The following is a 13213-nucleotide window of genomic DNA, read 5'->3' on the forward strand; positions in this document are numbered from 1 at the left end:
TCCTCTCTTCCCTCGAGTTCCGGTGGCGATGAAGTTTAGCTTTTTCCTTTTTTCTTTTGATGTCTTCCCTTTGTATTTTGAACTTATGCCGTTTTGCATGTTTGATAAATAAAGAAGACTTTTTTTGTTTAAGTATTGCCCAAAGTTCATTCTTTTTGCGTCGAATTAGGTAAGTATTCGGGTGTATTTTCTTCCAATAACTTTTGGGTTCTGGCATAAATTCTTCTGGAACCAACCCTTTACTATGATTATTTCATAAAAGAGGGCCTTCTTATATTTACGGTGCTCTTGAAGAGGATGTCTCATGTTCATTCCGGCACAAGCATTTGAAGTTTTTAGTTAACTTTCAAATGATAAAATCAATTCATCATTTGGACAAGAAACAAGATAAAAATAAAAGGACTTCATTTTATTCCTTCTATCTTCGAAAGTACATAAGCATCTGCTTGTTGAAAAAAGAAATTGCCAATACATGTGGCTAACTTATACAACTTATTTCTACAGGGTTGGCCGTGCAGTCCCCGGTCCCCATGAGATATTATTATTCCCGGGTCTCGCAGTCCCGGTTTTCATGGTAATCATGTTGTCGTATTCTCATACTATTCCCCCTAGTGTTCGAATGCGATGTATGCGAATTGGAACAATGGAAGTCTTGCTCCTTTGAGGAAAAACACTCGTGAAGGGTTGAATAATCTTTGGTTCGATGGCAGGCTTTGTTTCTCGTTATGAACTTTTCCATCGAGCCAAAGATTATCTAACCATCCCATTGTGGCTTATTTTTTCAGTGCCTTGTAATTTAAAGGTCTTAACTTTGTTGATGGTATTTCCTTTGTAGTATACTTTCCGTTGCTGCCTCATTAAAAACCTTACCAGAAAAACCCTTTTGGGACAAAAACTGGTCGAAGGAAAATGAGTGCAGCACATACTTTCAGTATAGACAGGATCCATCAGCAATAGTACCTTTTGAGGTGAGTCACATTCCAGTTGCTAGGCAATTTGACTCCATCTTGATTTTCCATCTCGTATGATCCTTTACCGGTTACAGCCAAAACCCGATAGGGGCCTTCCCACGCCGGACTCAGCTTCCCGATGTTGATTTCTCTAGTGTTATGGGTTACTTTCCTCAAAATCAAGTCTCCTACTTTAAAGTAGCGGAGATTGTCCCTCCAGTTATAGAACCTTTTTATCCTCTGCTTATGCACCATCATTCTTATATATGCCAAGTGCCTACGTTCATCAAGTAATTCCAGCTTTACCAGCAATGCCTTATTATTTGCTTCTTCGTCTGTTCAGAAGAACCGTAAGGTTGGTTCTCCTACTTCCATCGGGATCAGAGCTTCTGCACCGTATACGAGAGAGAAGAGTGTCTCCCCCGTACTTGATTTTGTCGTCGTCCAGTACGCCTATAGCACGCCACGTAACTCTTCATGCCACTTGCCTTTAGCTGTTTCTAACCTCTTTTTGAGTTTTTGAATGATCACATTGTTGGTCGATTCCGCCTGTCCATAAGCGCTCAGATGGTATGGCGAAGATGTAATCCTTTTGATTTTCAGGTCTTCAAGAAACTTTATGACTTTGGAGCCTATGACAATCTCATTTGGTATTCCAAACCGGAAAATTATGTTTTCCCACAGGAAGTCGGCCACTTCGCGCTCACCTATCTTCTGGTTAGGACCTGCTTCAAACCATTTAGTGAAGTAATTGGTTAAAATTAAACGGAATCTTACCTTTCCGAGACCTGGCGACAATGACCCGACTATATCCATCCCCCATTTCATGAATGGCCATGGGGATACTACTGAATGCAAGAGTTCTGCCAGTTGGTGCACCAATTGTGCATGGCGTTGACTCTTGTCGCATTTTTGAACGAATGCCTTTGCGTCTTGTTCCATCCGGGTCCAGTATTATCCTGCCCTAACCAGTTTTAGCACTAACGAATTTGCGCCGGAGTGGTTCCCACAAATTCCTTCATTGACCTCTCTCATTACGTAGTCTGGCTCCGAGGCTCCTAAACATCCGGCCAACGGGCCTTGAAATAATCTCTTGTATAATTGTCTTCCCAAGAGGCTGTAGCGAGCCACTTTGGTGCGTATTGCCCGAGATGCCTTCGAGACTTCGGGCAGCTTACCATGCCAAAGATAATCGATGAACTCATTCCTCTAGTTCTAGACTAGGTTTGTTGTATTTACTTCATAATTGTCGTCTACATCCAATACCGAATGCATAAGTTGAACGACTGTACCAGAGTCAGATCCTTTCATCTCCGTGGATGACCCCAAATTGGCCAATGTATCTGCTTCTATGTTCTCATCTATCGGGATATGTGTGATCGACCACTCCCTGAATCATGCAAGGAAAGTTTGAAATTTAATCACATATTGTTGCATGCGTTCTTTCTTTGTGTCAAAAATCCCATATACTTGGTTCACTACCAGCTGGGAATCACATTTGATCTCTATGACCTCAGAGCCAAGTCTCTAGGCCAGTTCGAGTCCTACAATCAAAGCCTCATACTCGCTTCATTGTTAGTTAAAGGAATAGTTTTCATATCCCGCCTCAAGTTCTCCCCCAAAGGCGTGATTAGGACCACCATCACCGCTTCTTTAGCATTGGACCGTTTCACATTGGAGGCTCTATCCGTGAACAAGGTCCAAATTACTGATGTTGTTTCTGACACCATCACCACTTCTTAAGTAGCCAATGGATAATAAACCGAGACTGAAATCGACCACAAAGTCGACCAAAACTTGCGATTTGATTGCAGTCCCGAGCTTATATTCAATATCGAACTCGCTGATTTTGACCGCCCCATTTATCCAACCGGCCTGACAATTCAGGCTTGTGAAGAACATTTTGCAAAGGGAAGGTTTTCAAAATGGCTATTGGGTGGCATTGAAAATAAGGCATAAGCATTCGAGAGGCGACTACGAGAGCTAGGGCTAGTTTTTTGAGGTGCAAATAATGAGTCTCTGCTCCAGACAAAATTTTGCTAACATAATAGACAAGAAATTGTATACTTTCATCCTCCAATACTAGAACAACACTTACCGCTAGCTCTGAGACTACTAAGTATATTAACAGTTGTTCACCTTCACCTGACCTTAATGGAGGGGGGAGGGGGATTGATAGATAGCGTACCTGGTCTTTTAAGGCCTATTGACATTCTGGAGTCCATTCGAAACTGTTCTTCTTCTTCTTCTTCTTCTTCTTCTTCTTCTTCTTCTTCTTCTTCTTCTTCTTCTTCTTCATAATAGAGTAGAAGTGATGGCATTTTTTCGAGGATGGAGAGATGAACATGCTTGGAGCGGCAATTTTTCGGTTAGCCTTTGGACTTCTTTTACACTTATCAGCTGGTTTGGGATGTCCTCGATGGCTTTGATCTTATCGGGATGTCGTCGATGACTTTGATCTTATTGGGATTTACCTCGATCCTCTTTTGTGAAACTAAGAAACCTAAGAACTTACCGGAGCCAACCTTGAACGCATATTTTTTCGGGCTAAGCTTCATGTTGTGCTTCCTCAGGATATCAAAGGTTTCTTGGAGGTGTTTTAAGTGATCACTTGCATTCAAATACTTGACAAACATTTCATCTTTGTATACTTTTATTATTTTACCTATTTGTTTCTCGAACATCTTGTTCACGAGCCTCTGATAAGTGGCTCTCGCGTTGTTAAACCCAAAAGGCATCACATTATAATAATATATACCAAAGTTTGTTATGAATGAAGTTTTTTTCCTGATCTTTTGGGTTTATCTTAATTTGATTGTACCCGGAATAGGCATCGCGGAAACTCATTAACTCTCACATGACATTGCATCGATTATTTGATCGATGTTTGGCAGTGGGAACGAGTCTTTAGGGCACACCTTATTCAAGTCATTATAATCTACGCACATTTGAAACTTTTTATATTTTTCGGAACTACAACTATATTTGCTTATCATTCGAGATACTTTGCCTCCTGGATCGAACCGATGTCAAGTAGTTAAGTTACATCTTCCTTAACAATCTTGTTTCTGACCTTGACTATCGAGCGTTTCTTTTGCCTTACCGGAGGGATGTTTGGGTCCAGGCTTAACTATGCACAACCACCTCTTGCGGGATACCTGTCATATCCGAGTGCGACCATGTAAAACAATCAAAACTAGCTTTAAGAAAATTAATAAATCTTGACCTGAGTTCGAGATTGAGCCCTGTTCCCAAGTAAAATTTTCTCTCCAAGAATTCCTCAAACAAAGCCACTTGTTCGAGTTCTTCTGTCGTGAACTTGGTTGTGTCTGTCTCTTTTGGTACCTGAGAGTATCTCGGTACCTGGTGGCATTCCGACGACTCCTTGCCTTTATCATCTTCACTCGGCTCATGAGCAGGCGTCGATTCTTATAATTGTTATTTGCTGGTCTCCTTCTCTTTATTGCTGGAAATTAACACTCATTCATTTATCTCGCTGCTAGGTGATCTCCTCTTTTTTGCTTGATTCCCTCTGGGGTCAGGAATTTCAGTAGTTGAAAATTTGTTGATGGTACGATCTTCATCTCATGCAACCATGGTCTGCCAAGAATTATGTTATAGCCGTGTCGTCATCCACTACTTCAAATAGGGTGGTCTTCGTGATCCATTCGACATTCGTGTGCAGCAGGATCTCTCTTCGGGTTGTCATACTTTCCAAGTTGAACCCGGCGAGGAGCTTTCTTGCCGGAATGATGCCTCCGGTTAATTTGGCTTATTCCAGCACTCTCCATTGAATAATGTTGGTTGAGCTTTCTGGGTCAATCAAAACACGTTTAATCTTGAAAGATAGAAAACTAAGAGAAATTACCAGGGCGTCATTAGGCATCAGAATAAGTCCGTCAGAGTCTTCCTCTGTGAAGGTGATGTCGTCTTCGGCAACTTCCCAGAGTCTCTTGCTATGGGTAACCGATACTTTTGTCTTCTTGACTATCGAGAAGGTTAAACTATTGATTTCATTTCCTCAAAAAATCATGTTGGTTAACCGAGGAGTGTCTTCCCCTATCTTCAAGGGTTCTGCGTTGTCCCGGCTGCGGCCGTAATTGTTCTTGGCTCGGTCGCTCAAGAACTCCCTGAGATGGTCGTTCTTCAAAAGCGTTGCCACCTCCTCGTGCAGATGTCGGCAGTCCCCAGTTTTGTGGCCATGAGTCCAATGATACTCGCACAATAAGTTAGGATCCCTCAAGCTAGGGTCGGATTTGACTGGCCTTGGGAATCGTGCCTCTGTGATATTCTTCATCGCTGATACCAGCTCCATAATGCTGATGTTGAGATTGTAATCTGACAACCTGGGATAAGTGGAATTCCGGGTCCCCGATACCTCTTTGTCTTGCAACGATCTGTTGTTTCGGCCATGATTAGTTCTTCTTTCGGGAGCGAACCTATCCGAGGACCGGAACCCTTTACTGCAGTGTCCCCCCGCTCTCTCGTAAGGCAAAAATTGGCCTTTGGAAGATCAACGATCTACATCAAAATTATCCTTGGCCTTATCCCGGCTCTTGTCTCGATCCCGCCCCTTGGTTGATGTCGGGAACCCAAGCTGATAATCTTTTATCCTTATTTTCGATTCATAGCGGTTATGGACATATGCCCATGCGGTCGCTTGGAATTCGAGCATGCTTTCTTTCAACTTTCGGAAGGCATCAGAGCTCCCTGAGTTCAAACCCTTAGTGAATGCCTCTGCTGCCTATTCGTCTGGCACGTCCGGTAACATCATCTTTTCTTTCTAGAATCTGATCATGAATTCCCGTAGCAATTCAGACTCTCCTTGTGCGATTTTGAATATGTCCGCTTTTCGGGCTTGGACCTTCGTAGCCCCAACATGGGCCTTAATGAAAGAATATGCGAGCATTTCAAAAGAATCTATTAAGTTATTGGGTTGTAGTGAATACCATATCAAGGTCCCTTTCGTGAGGGTTTCTCTGAATTTCTTCAGCAGAACTGACTCGATCTCATGCCGGTCCAAGTCATTTACTTTCACCACCGTTGTATAAGTTGTGATGTTCTCCAGAGGATCTAAAGTCCCATCGTACTTTGGTATGTCCGACATCTTGAATCGTATTGAAATTAATTCATGTGTTGCGCTCGGCCTAAACGGCAACTCAGTGTACTTCTTCGAATCTGGGCTCTTCAACACTAGTGGTGCGCCCGAAATCTGGTCCATTCGAGCATGAAACTCCTTCACGTTCTAATCCATCCACTCGTTCATCTCCCTCATGAATCTCATGATACTACTAGAAATTCGGCAAAAACCGACCAAGTCGACCGACCAACTTTGGTTGGTCAAAAAATCGACCAAAAAACTGACCAAAGTTGGTCGGTTTTTCAATTTTTTTTTTTTTACAAAACCGACCAACTTTGGTCGGTTTTCTTTGGCGCAAAAATGCGGGAAACTATTTTTGAGTCCCGTAAAATTTATGTTTCAAGAAACCGACCAACTTTGGTCGGTTTTTTAATTAAAATAAATAAAAATTAATATTAAAAAAACCGACCAAAATTGGTCGGTTAATTCGGCGGGTCATTTAAAAAAATCGACCAACTTTGATCGGTAATTTTACTTTTTAATAAAACCGACCAAGTTTGGTCGGTTATTTTTGTACGAAAATACAATTAAAGAGTATAAATCAAATAAAAGACAGTCTTAAAACAAAATGTACCAATGGTCTAGTGGTAGAATAGTATCGTGCCACAGTACAGACCCCGGTTCGATTCCCAGATGGTGAATCTTTTTATTACATAATTAAAATACCGACCAACTTTGGTCGGAAAAAACCGACCAACTTTGGTCAGTTTTTTTTGCAATATTTTTTTTTTGAATTTAATTGACCGACCAAAGTTGGTCGGTAATTTCCAACCAACTTTGGTCGGTATTCCTTTCCGACCACAAAAATACCGTCCACACGTAAATGGTCGTGTTTTGGTCGGTTTTTGGCCATTACCGACCAACGTTGGTCGGTTTTTTTAGTCGGTTTTTACCGGATTTCTAGTAGTGTGAGTTTGGTTTTGAAGGGATCATTACCGTTGTCATTTCTGGACCTGCTGTCGGTACCCTTGCTCCGTCGAAACCGACCTCATCCCTCGGGGTGTTATTATCCACTCTTTGAGTCGTTTGATTTGCAGGAGCGCTGTGAGGCACCTAGTAATGCCTTCTTCAATTTTGTCATGACTTGGTCCTGCCTTGAGAGGTGGTCCATGATGGATTTTTGTTGCTCTCTCAAAATCCTTACCGTTTTCGCAACGTGTTCGTCCTCCGCATCATCGGGAGTTGGCTCCCGCACATGTGGGAGATATTGTCCGCCATGGACCTGAGTTGCCACGCCCCCTCGTTGCAGGTGTTACTGATTGAATCCTCATGTTGAGGAAGATTTTTGTGCGCCTCAACGTTGTGTGCTATGTTGACATCGTTAGCTGCCATTTTCGATTGGAAACAAAGAATCAAACGAGTAAGAAATAGATGTAAGGGTCAACTCAATTACGCAACTATCTAGGCCCCACGGTGGGCGCCACACTCTTTACCCGTAAAAATAGTACAGTTAAATTTATTACATGGTTTATAGACAAACGAACCGATTTGATCCAAAAAATGATAAATAAATAAGATTAAATATAAGACTTTGCGAAAAAATTAAAGAAAATGGCAGGTCTAGCTCCGGGAGCGATGGATCCGAAAACAAAAATAATAGCAATATAAAGTAGTAAGTAAAGTTGTATTATTTAGCTTGAGAATAGAATGTAGCATAAGGTTTTCCAAAAATTTCGTGTCCTTTACAATGGTTGTTGAGGCCACTATTTATAACTATACCTAGGAAACAAAATCCTAAGATCAAACCCTCTTAAATGACAATAAAATGGGCTATTGATGAAGGTATAACATTAGGCCATGAATACCAAAATTCTCTGCAACGACTGCTTATTTAATACTAGGGAATATTCTTCATTAAATTCTATCTGGTGACAAACATTTGTTTTGCTCCCGTTGATTATGTTCCCTTCGAGATCAATCCGACACCAACTGCAGCTGTTATCCCCGGTCTCGGTTCTTATTCGATTCATCTTTCGTCTCCCTCTGGTTCCAAGTGTCACGCAATCATTCAATCATTTAATATAAACCAATTTTACCCTATATAATTATCAGAATAAATAATAAATCTAAAATTAAATTATTTTAAAACATCAAAATATCTTATTTTTTTAAATATAATAAAAAAAATAGTCCTAGGTAGAGTGGAACAGAAGAAGTAGACGATATATATTTCAAGATATACACGAAGTAGTACATTTTTTTTCTTTCTTAAAATGGGAGAAATTTTATGGAAAGGCAAAAAAGCAATATTTTAAGAACATCTCAATAATATTTAAAGTTCGACTTATAATCACACATTAAAAGTACTTTAAAGTTTATACGTAGTATATTATTTTATGCAATAATAAATCCTTGTTCCTCTTCCTCGCAAGTTTTGAAAAGGACAAAAGCTTTTACTTCCTTAATCTTCCGAGTTCTATCTCAATCAACTTCCACTTTACTTCATTAATAACTATATAAGGTAGTCAGGTAGATCAATTCAAGACATATTGTCACGGACCCGTTTTCTGGGGACTCCGCGAGGGCAGCAAGATAGCCTGACTACTATTCTTGCTTCAGCCCTTAACAAGAAACAAGCACAAAATCGTGCTTAGGACCAAGGCAATCACCCAAACTCAAAGGTTGGAGGGATAACGAAAATGAAAGACACAAAGATGGGAGGCCAAGGCCAATTTTCGGGGTTTATCTCATATACAAAAGAAGGAAATACAAGTAAAGAGATCTGTCTTCTAACAAGACTTATGTATCCTATTTATACAGAAAAATGCCCACAAGTAACTAAGTTGGTTGTGGGACCGGCCAGCCTGTGATGCACTGCTCTATGCTGGATTCCTGGAAGATGTTGGCAGTCCAGGTGCAAGCTGACTTGTCCAGCTGCTGTGGTGCCTTTCTTGCTGGCGGGATTTGCTCCCATTCTCCTCCAGACAGGATGTGGCCCTACCTAGCGGCGCAGCACTTGACTTTGCTGGCGGAAAGTAGCCTCTATGAGGGCCCGGACAGCCTGTTGGATTGTTGCCTCCATGTGCAAAGACCTTCTGGTCTTTGCCAGCCCAGTTTGGCTCGTTTGGCAGTCCTTTAGGCGGCGAATTTGGGCGAAAAATATGCGGGTCGGAACACTCTCCCCCACTTGAAATGGCGACGACCTCGGCGCCACAACGATTCAAGTAGTCGTGAACTTGATCTTTGAACGGCCATAATGTCTCATATTTTTCCCATGTCGCCCCTTCCGTCGGTTGCCCCTTCCATCGGACAAGAAATTGGGCGCTTGAATTGCCCCAACCTACTCCTTGTATTACCCGATGCTTGATAATGGTCTCGACCTTTTTGTCGACGACCGAAGAACTTGTGAAAACTGTTGGTCGCCTGGATTGCCTCCGCTCCTTATCACCCTTGTCTCTACAAGGTGCCTGTAACGGATCGACATGCTTCGACCCAAGTAGCTTTCCACGTTGCTTCCTTGATTCCCCCAACTTTGGAGGTGCCATGTACGGACCCTTGGCAGGTGGCTTCGTCCACACAATTAAGTCCTTACCCTTAAGGACCCGTTGTTCCGAAGGAGTCAAGGCTTTGTCCCTCTTGACCTCCTTAGTCCCTGTCCCGACTGCCAACCCCGGTGCTCCCTTTTCCTTGAAGACTTTTACGGTTTGAATTGCGGACAGCAAACTAACAACTTGTGGTACCCGAACTGCCTGCACCACACATGGACCCCTTGGGTCATATATGTAAATCTGGTTGAGAAATAGGCAGATGAATGCCTTCACTGCATCCCAATAATCTAGCCCCAGAACCAGATCAAACACGTCCAGGGGAGCGACAAAGAAACTCAAGTTTCCCTGCCAAGCTCCTAAGTTGAGCTGCACATTGCGGGCGATCCCTTTCACGTTGGTGGGTTTGGCGTTTACCGTCTTCAGTACAGAACTGCTAGGACCGAACACAAGGCCAAGTGACTTAGCCTTTGCTTCGGACACAAAATTGTGTGTCGCGCCGGTGTCTACCATGATGCGGACTGATTGTCCGTTTAATTGAGCATCCACAAACAGTGATCCTGGTTCTCCTGACTGACGCTCCTTGTCAATCACATCGTTGCCTAAAGCGTGAACCAGTTTGACAATGTCATGCTTCCCCTGGGCGACCTGCTTCAAAGCAGGCTTTTCGGCAACTACTGCGCCCAGTACCATGTTGCCAAGATGAGCTATGTGCGGCGGTTGTTCTCTGGCTTGTTCACCCGCTTGAAATCTTTCCTCTGTAAGCTTCCGCTCGGCCACGATTATGGCGCCGAGTTTCTTCAAAGAAGGACAATTTTTGCAAGTATGACCAGGGTCCTTGCAGATGTAACAACTTTGGGGGGAACTAGCATCCTTCCTCCTTTGGTTGTACCGATTGCGCCAAGGCGCCTGATTGCCTTGTTCTCTGGAATCGCGGTCTGGGGCAGCAACTTGTTTGCCCCTATCCTGATATCCATGGTCTCCATCCGTCTGGAAGTTGGTGTCCCTCGCCTTAGTGGGTTCTGTCCCATAATCATTTAAGGACTCTGCAACCGCAATAGCTTCATCGACGTCTTTGACTTGACGTCGCTGCAATTCCTGTCTTGCCCAGTCTTGAAGACCATCGATGAAAGTGAATAACAAGTCATCGCTTGCCAAGTTTGGAATCTGCAGAATGAGTTTTGTGAAATTTTTCACGTACTCATTTATGGAAGTTGTTTGCCTGAGCTCTCTCAACTTCCTACGTGCCTCATTGACAACGTTTTGTGGGTAAAACTGGCGCTTCAGTTCGAACTTGAACTGATCCCAGCTATTGATGGAGCAAGTTCCCTTCTCCATGTCGGCCTTCTTCCGTCTCCACCAAAGCATGGCGGTCTCGGCAAGATACATCGTTGCTGCACGGACCTTGGCAGCCTCATCAACGATGTAAAGGTGCTCAAAGTAGTCTTCCATCTTCCAGATGAAGTTCTCTACCTCTTGAGCGTCTCGTTCGCCCCTAAACTCCCTCGGTTTTGGGCCCTCGATCTTGGTTTCCCGCACTGTCACATGACCCGTGCCACCGGCTAACTCTACTGCCTTCAGTTGCTTCTTTAGGAGCTCAATCTCCCCGTGCAATGCTGATACAGCCTCGGTCAGCTTCAGCTCAAGGTTGGTCAGTCCTTCCCTGTGCTCGAAAGTTGCTTGATCTATCGACTCTTTGACTTCGTCAAGTCCATCTAGGGTCGTAGACTCCAGTGCTTGGAAGTTATGCAGGACTTCCCCCATGTGCTGGTTTAGAGCATCTAAACTAGCTTCAGTGAGGCCCATTCTCACGTTTAAAGGATCTGAGACAGAAGCCTCACGATCATCACCAAGTCTAACCTGTTGTGGGGGCGGCGGTAAAGCTGGCGCCTCACTTGTTACGGCTATGGTGGGATCTCGAACTTTGCTTGTTCCTCTCTTCTTTGGTTTCTGCCTCTTTGTTGGTGACTCGTCTCTGCCACGATTGTTGTCTAAATTTGCGATATCTCCATCATTTGCCATGGTTAAGTAACCTTTGCTCTGATACCACTTGTCACGGACCCGTTTTCTGGGGACTCCGCAAGGGCAGCAAGATAGCCTGACTACTATTCTTGCTTCAGCCCTTAACAAGAAACAAGCACAAAATCGTGCTTAGGACCAAGGCAATCACCCAAACTCAAAGGTTGGAGGGATAACGAAAATGAAAGACACAAAGATGGGAGGCCAAGGCCAATTTTCGGGGTTTATCTCATATACAAAAGAAGGAAATACAAGTAAAGAGATCTGTCTTCTAACAAGACTTATGTATCCTATTTATACAGAAAAATGCCCACAAGCAACTAAGTTGGTTGTGGGACCGGCCAGCCTGTGATGCACTGCTCTATGCTGGATTCCTGGAAGATGTTGGCAGTCCAGGTGCAAGCTGACTTGTCCAGCTGCTGTGGTGCCTTTCTTGCTGGCGGGATTTGCTCCCATTCTCCTCCAGACAGGATGTGGCCCTACCTAGCGGCGCAGCACTTGACTTTGCTGGCGGAAAGTAGCCTCTATGAGGGCCCGGACAGCCTGTTGGATTGTTGCCTCCATGTGCAAAGACCTTCTGGTCTTTGCCAGCCCAGTTTGGCTTGTTTGGCAGTCCTTTAGGCGGCGAATTTGGGCGAAAAATATGCGGGTCGGAACACATATGCTTGATAAAAATGGTAATTTTGACAATTCATGGGAATTTGACGGTCCTTCATTGATCATGTGAAATAATGTTTAAAAACACATTTTTTTCTTATCCCAAGAAGATTAAAAAGAAAAAAGAGTTGAATAAAAAGAATAAAAAAGTGAAAAAAGAGGAATATACTTTTTTTTCTTGTTTCATAGTGTTCAATATCCACTTTGTAGTCCCCACTAAATTGAATTTATTATTGCATAAGATTCATTAAAGAAGAATATTTTCTATTATAATATTATTTCATAATGTATCGTATTATATTACTCTCTCCGTTTTAATTTATGTTAACTCATTTGACTGGCCACGGAATTTAAGAAAAGAGAGAAGACTTTTGCACTTGTGGTGTAAAATGAAGCACATATATTTTGTGTGGCTATAAATCATTGCATAAAGGTAAATTATTTACAAATAAGGAAAGATGTCATTCTTTTTGGCACAGACTAAAAAGAAAATAGATTCACATAAATTGAAACGGATAGAGTATATTGTTTTGATGAATACAACGTTTGATAGATTGTAGCGTCTGTCGTCGTTTCATGATATGATGCATCAACAATATTATAAAGAAAAGTATGATATGGGATATAATTATTACTACATAAAAATGTAGGGTAAAAGATAACATATATTTATTTAATAATAAAAAAGGATAATATAAGAAGAAAAAAAATAACGACACGATCACACCAAATCGTTATGACAGTTTTCGTCGTATTCAAGTAACGATAAGAATAAACATGGCATCTAACATAAAAATATATACCATACAATACATAATAACCAGGGTTATAAATCCTATTCATCTCACCTCTAACACTAGTTAGTTTAAAGAGAAACAGGACAAGTTGGCCATTCTTTCGGCTCAATGGTCAAACTTTTGTGAGGCCACCTTAATAAACAGAGAGATGGAGAGAGTCAGAGG

General features: G+C 42.4%; 1 protein-coding gene across 1 annotated transcript; it reads right to left on the reverse strand.

Moving 5' to 3' along the window:
• Window positions 1–947: 947 nt before the first annotated feature.
• LOC138892124 (uncharacterized) lies at window positions 948–1860 on the reverse strand. Its single transcript, XM_070175819.1, has 3 exons — window positions 1728–1860; window positions 1439–1675; window positions 948–1285 (listed from the first exon to the last, which is right to left on the reverse strand). The coding sequence occupies exons 1-3, from the start codon at window positions 1858–1860 to the stop codon at window positions 948–950; spliced, it is 708 nt and encodes a 235-aa protein (XP_070031920.1).
• Between the last annotated feature and the right edge of the window lie 11353 nt (window positions 1861–13213).

This window comes from Nicotiana tomentosiformis, chromosome 5 (genome assembly GCF_000390325.3).
Source record: "Nicotiana tomentosiformis chromosome 5, ASM39032v3, whole genome shotgun sequence".
NCBI lineage: Eukaryota > Viridiplantae > Streptophyta > Magnoliopsida > Solanales > Solanaceae > Nicotiana > Nicotiana tomentosiformis.

Excerpts from the sequence above, each read along its gene's own strand:
- LOC138892124 (XM_070175819.1), bottom strand. The coding sequence starts at position 1,860 with ATGCGACAAGAGTCAACGCCATGCACAATTGGTGCACCAACTGGCAGA. Across the intron at positions 1,676-1,727 it reads TGTCGCCAGGTCTCGGAAAG|GTCCTAACCAGAAGATAGGT; the intron begins GTAAGATTCCGT and ends GGTTTGAAGCAG. Across the intron at positions 1,286-1,438 it reads GAGGTTAGAAACAGCTAAAG|ACGAAGAAGCAAATAATAAG; the intron begins GCAAGTGGCATG and ends TCTTCTGAACAG.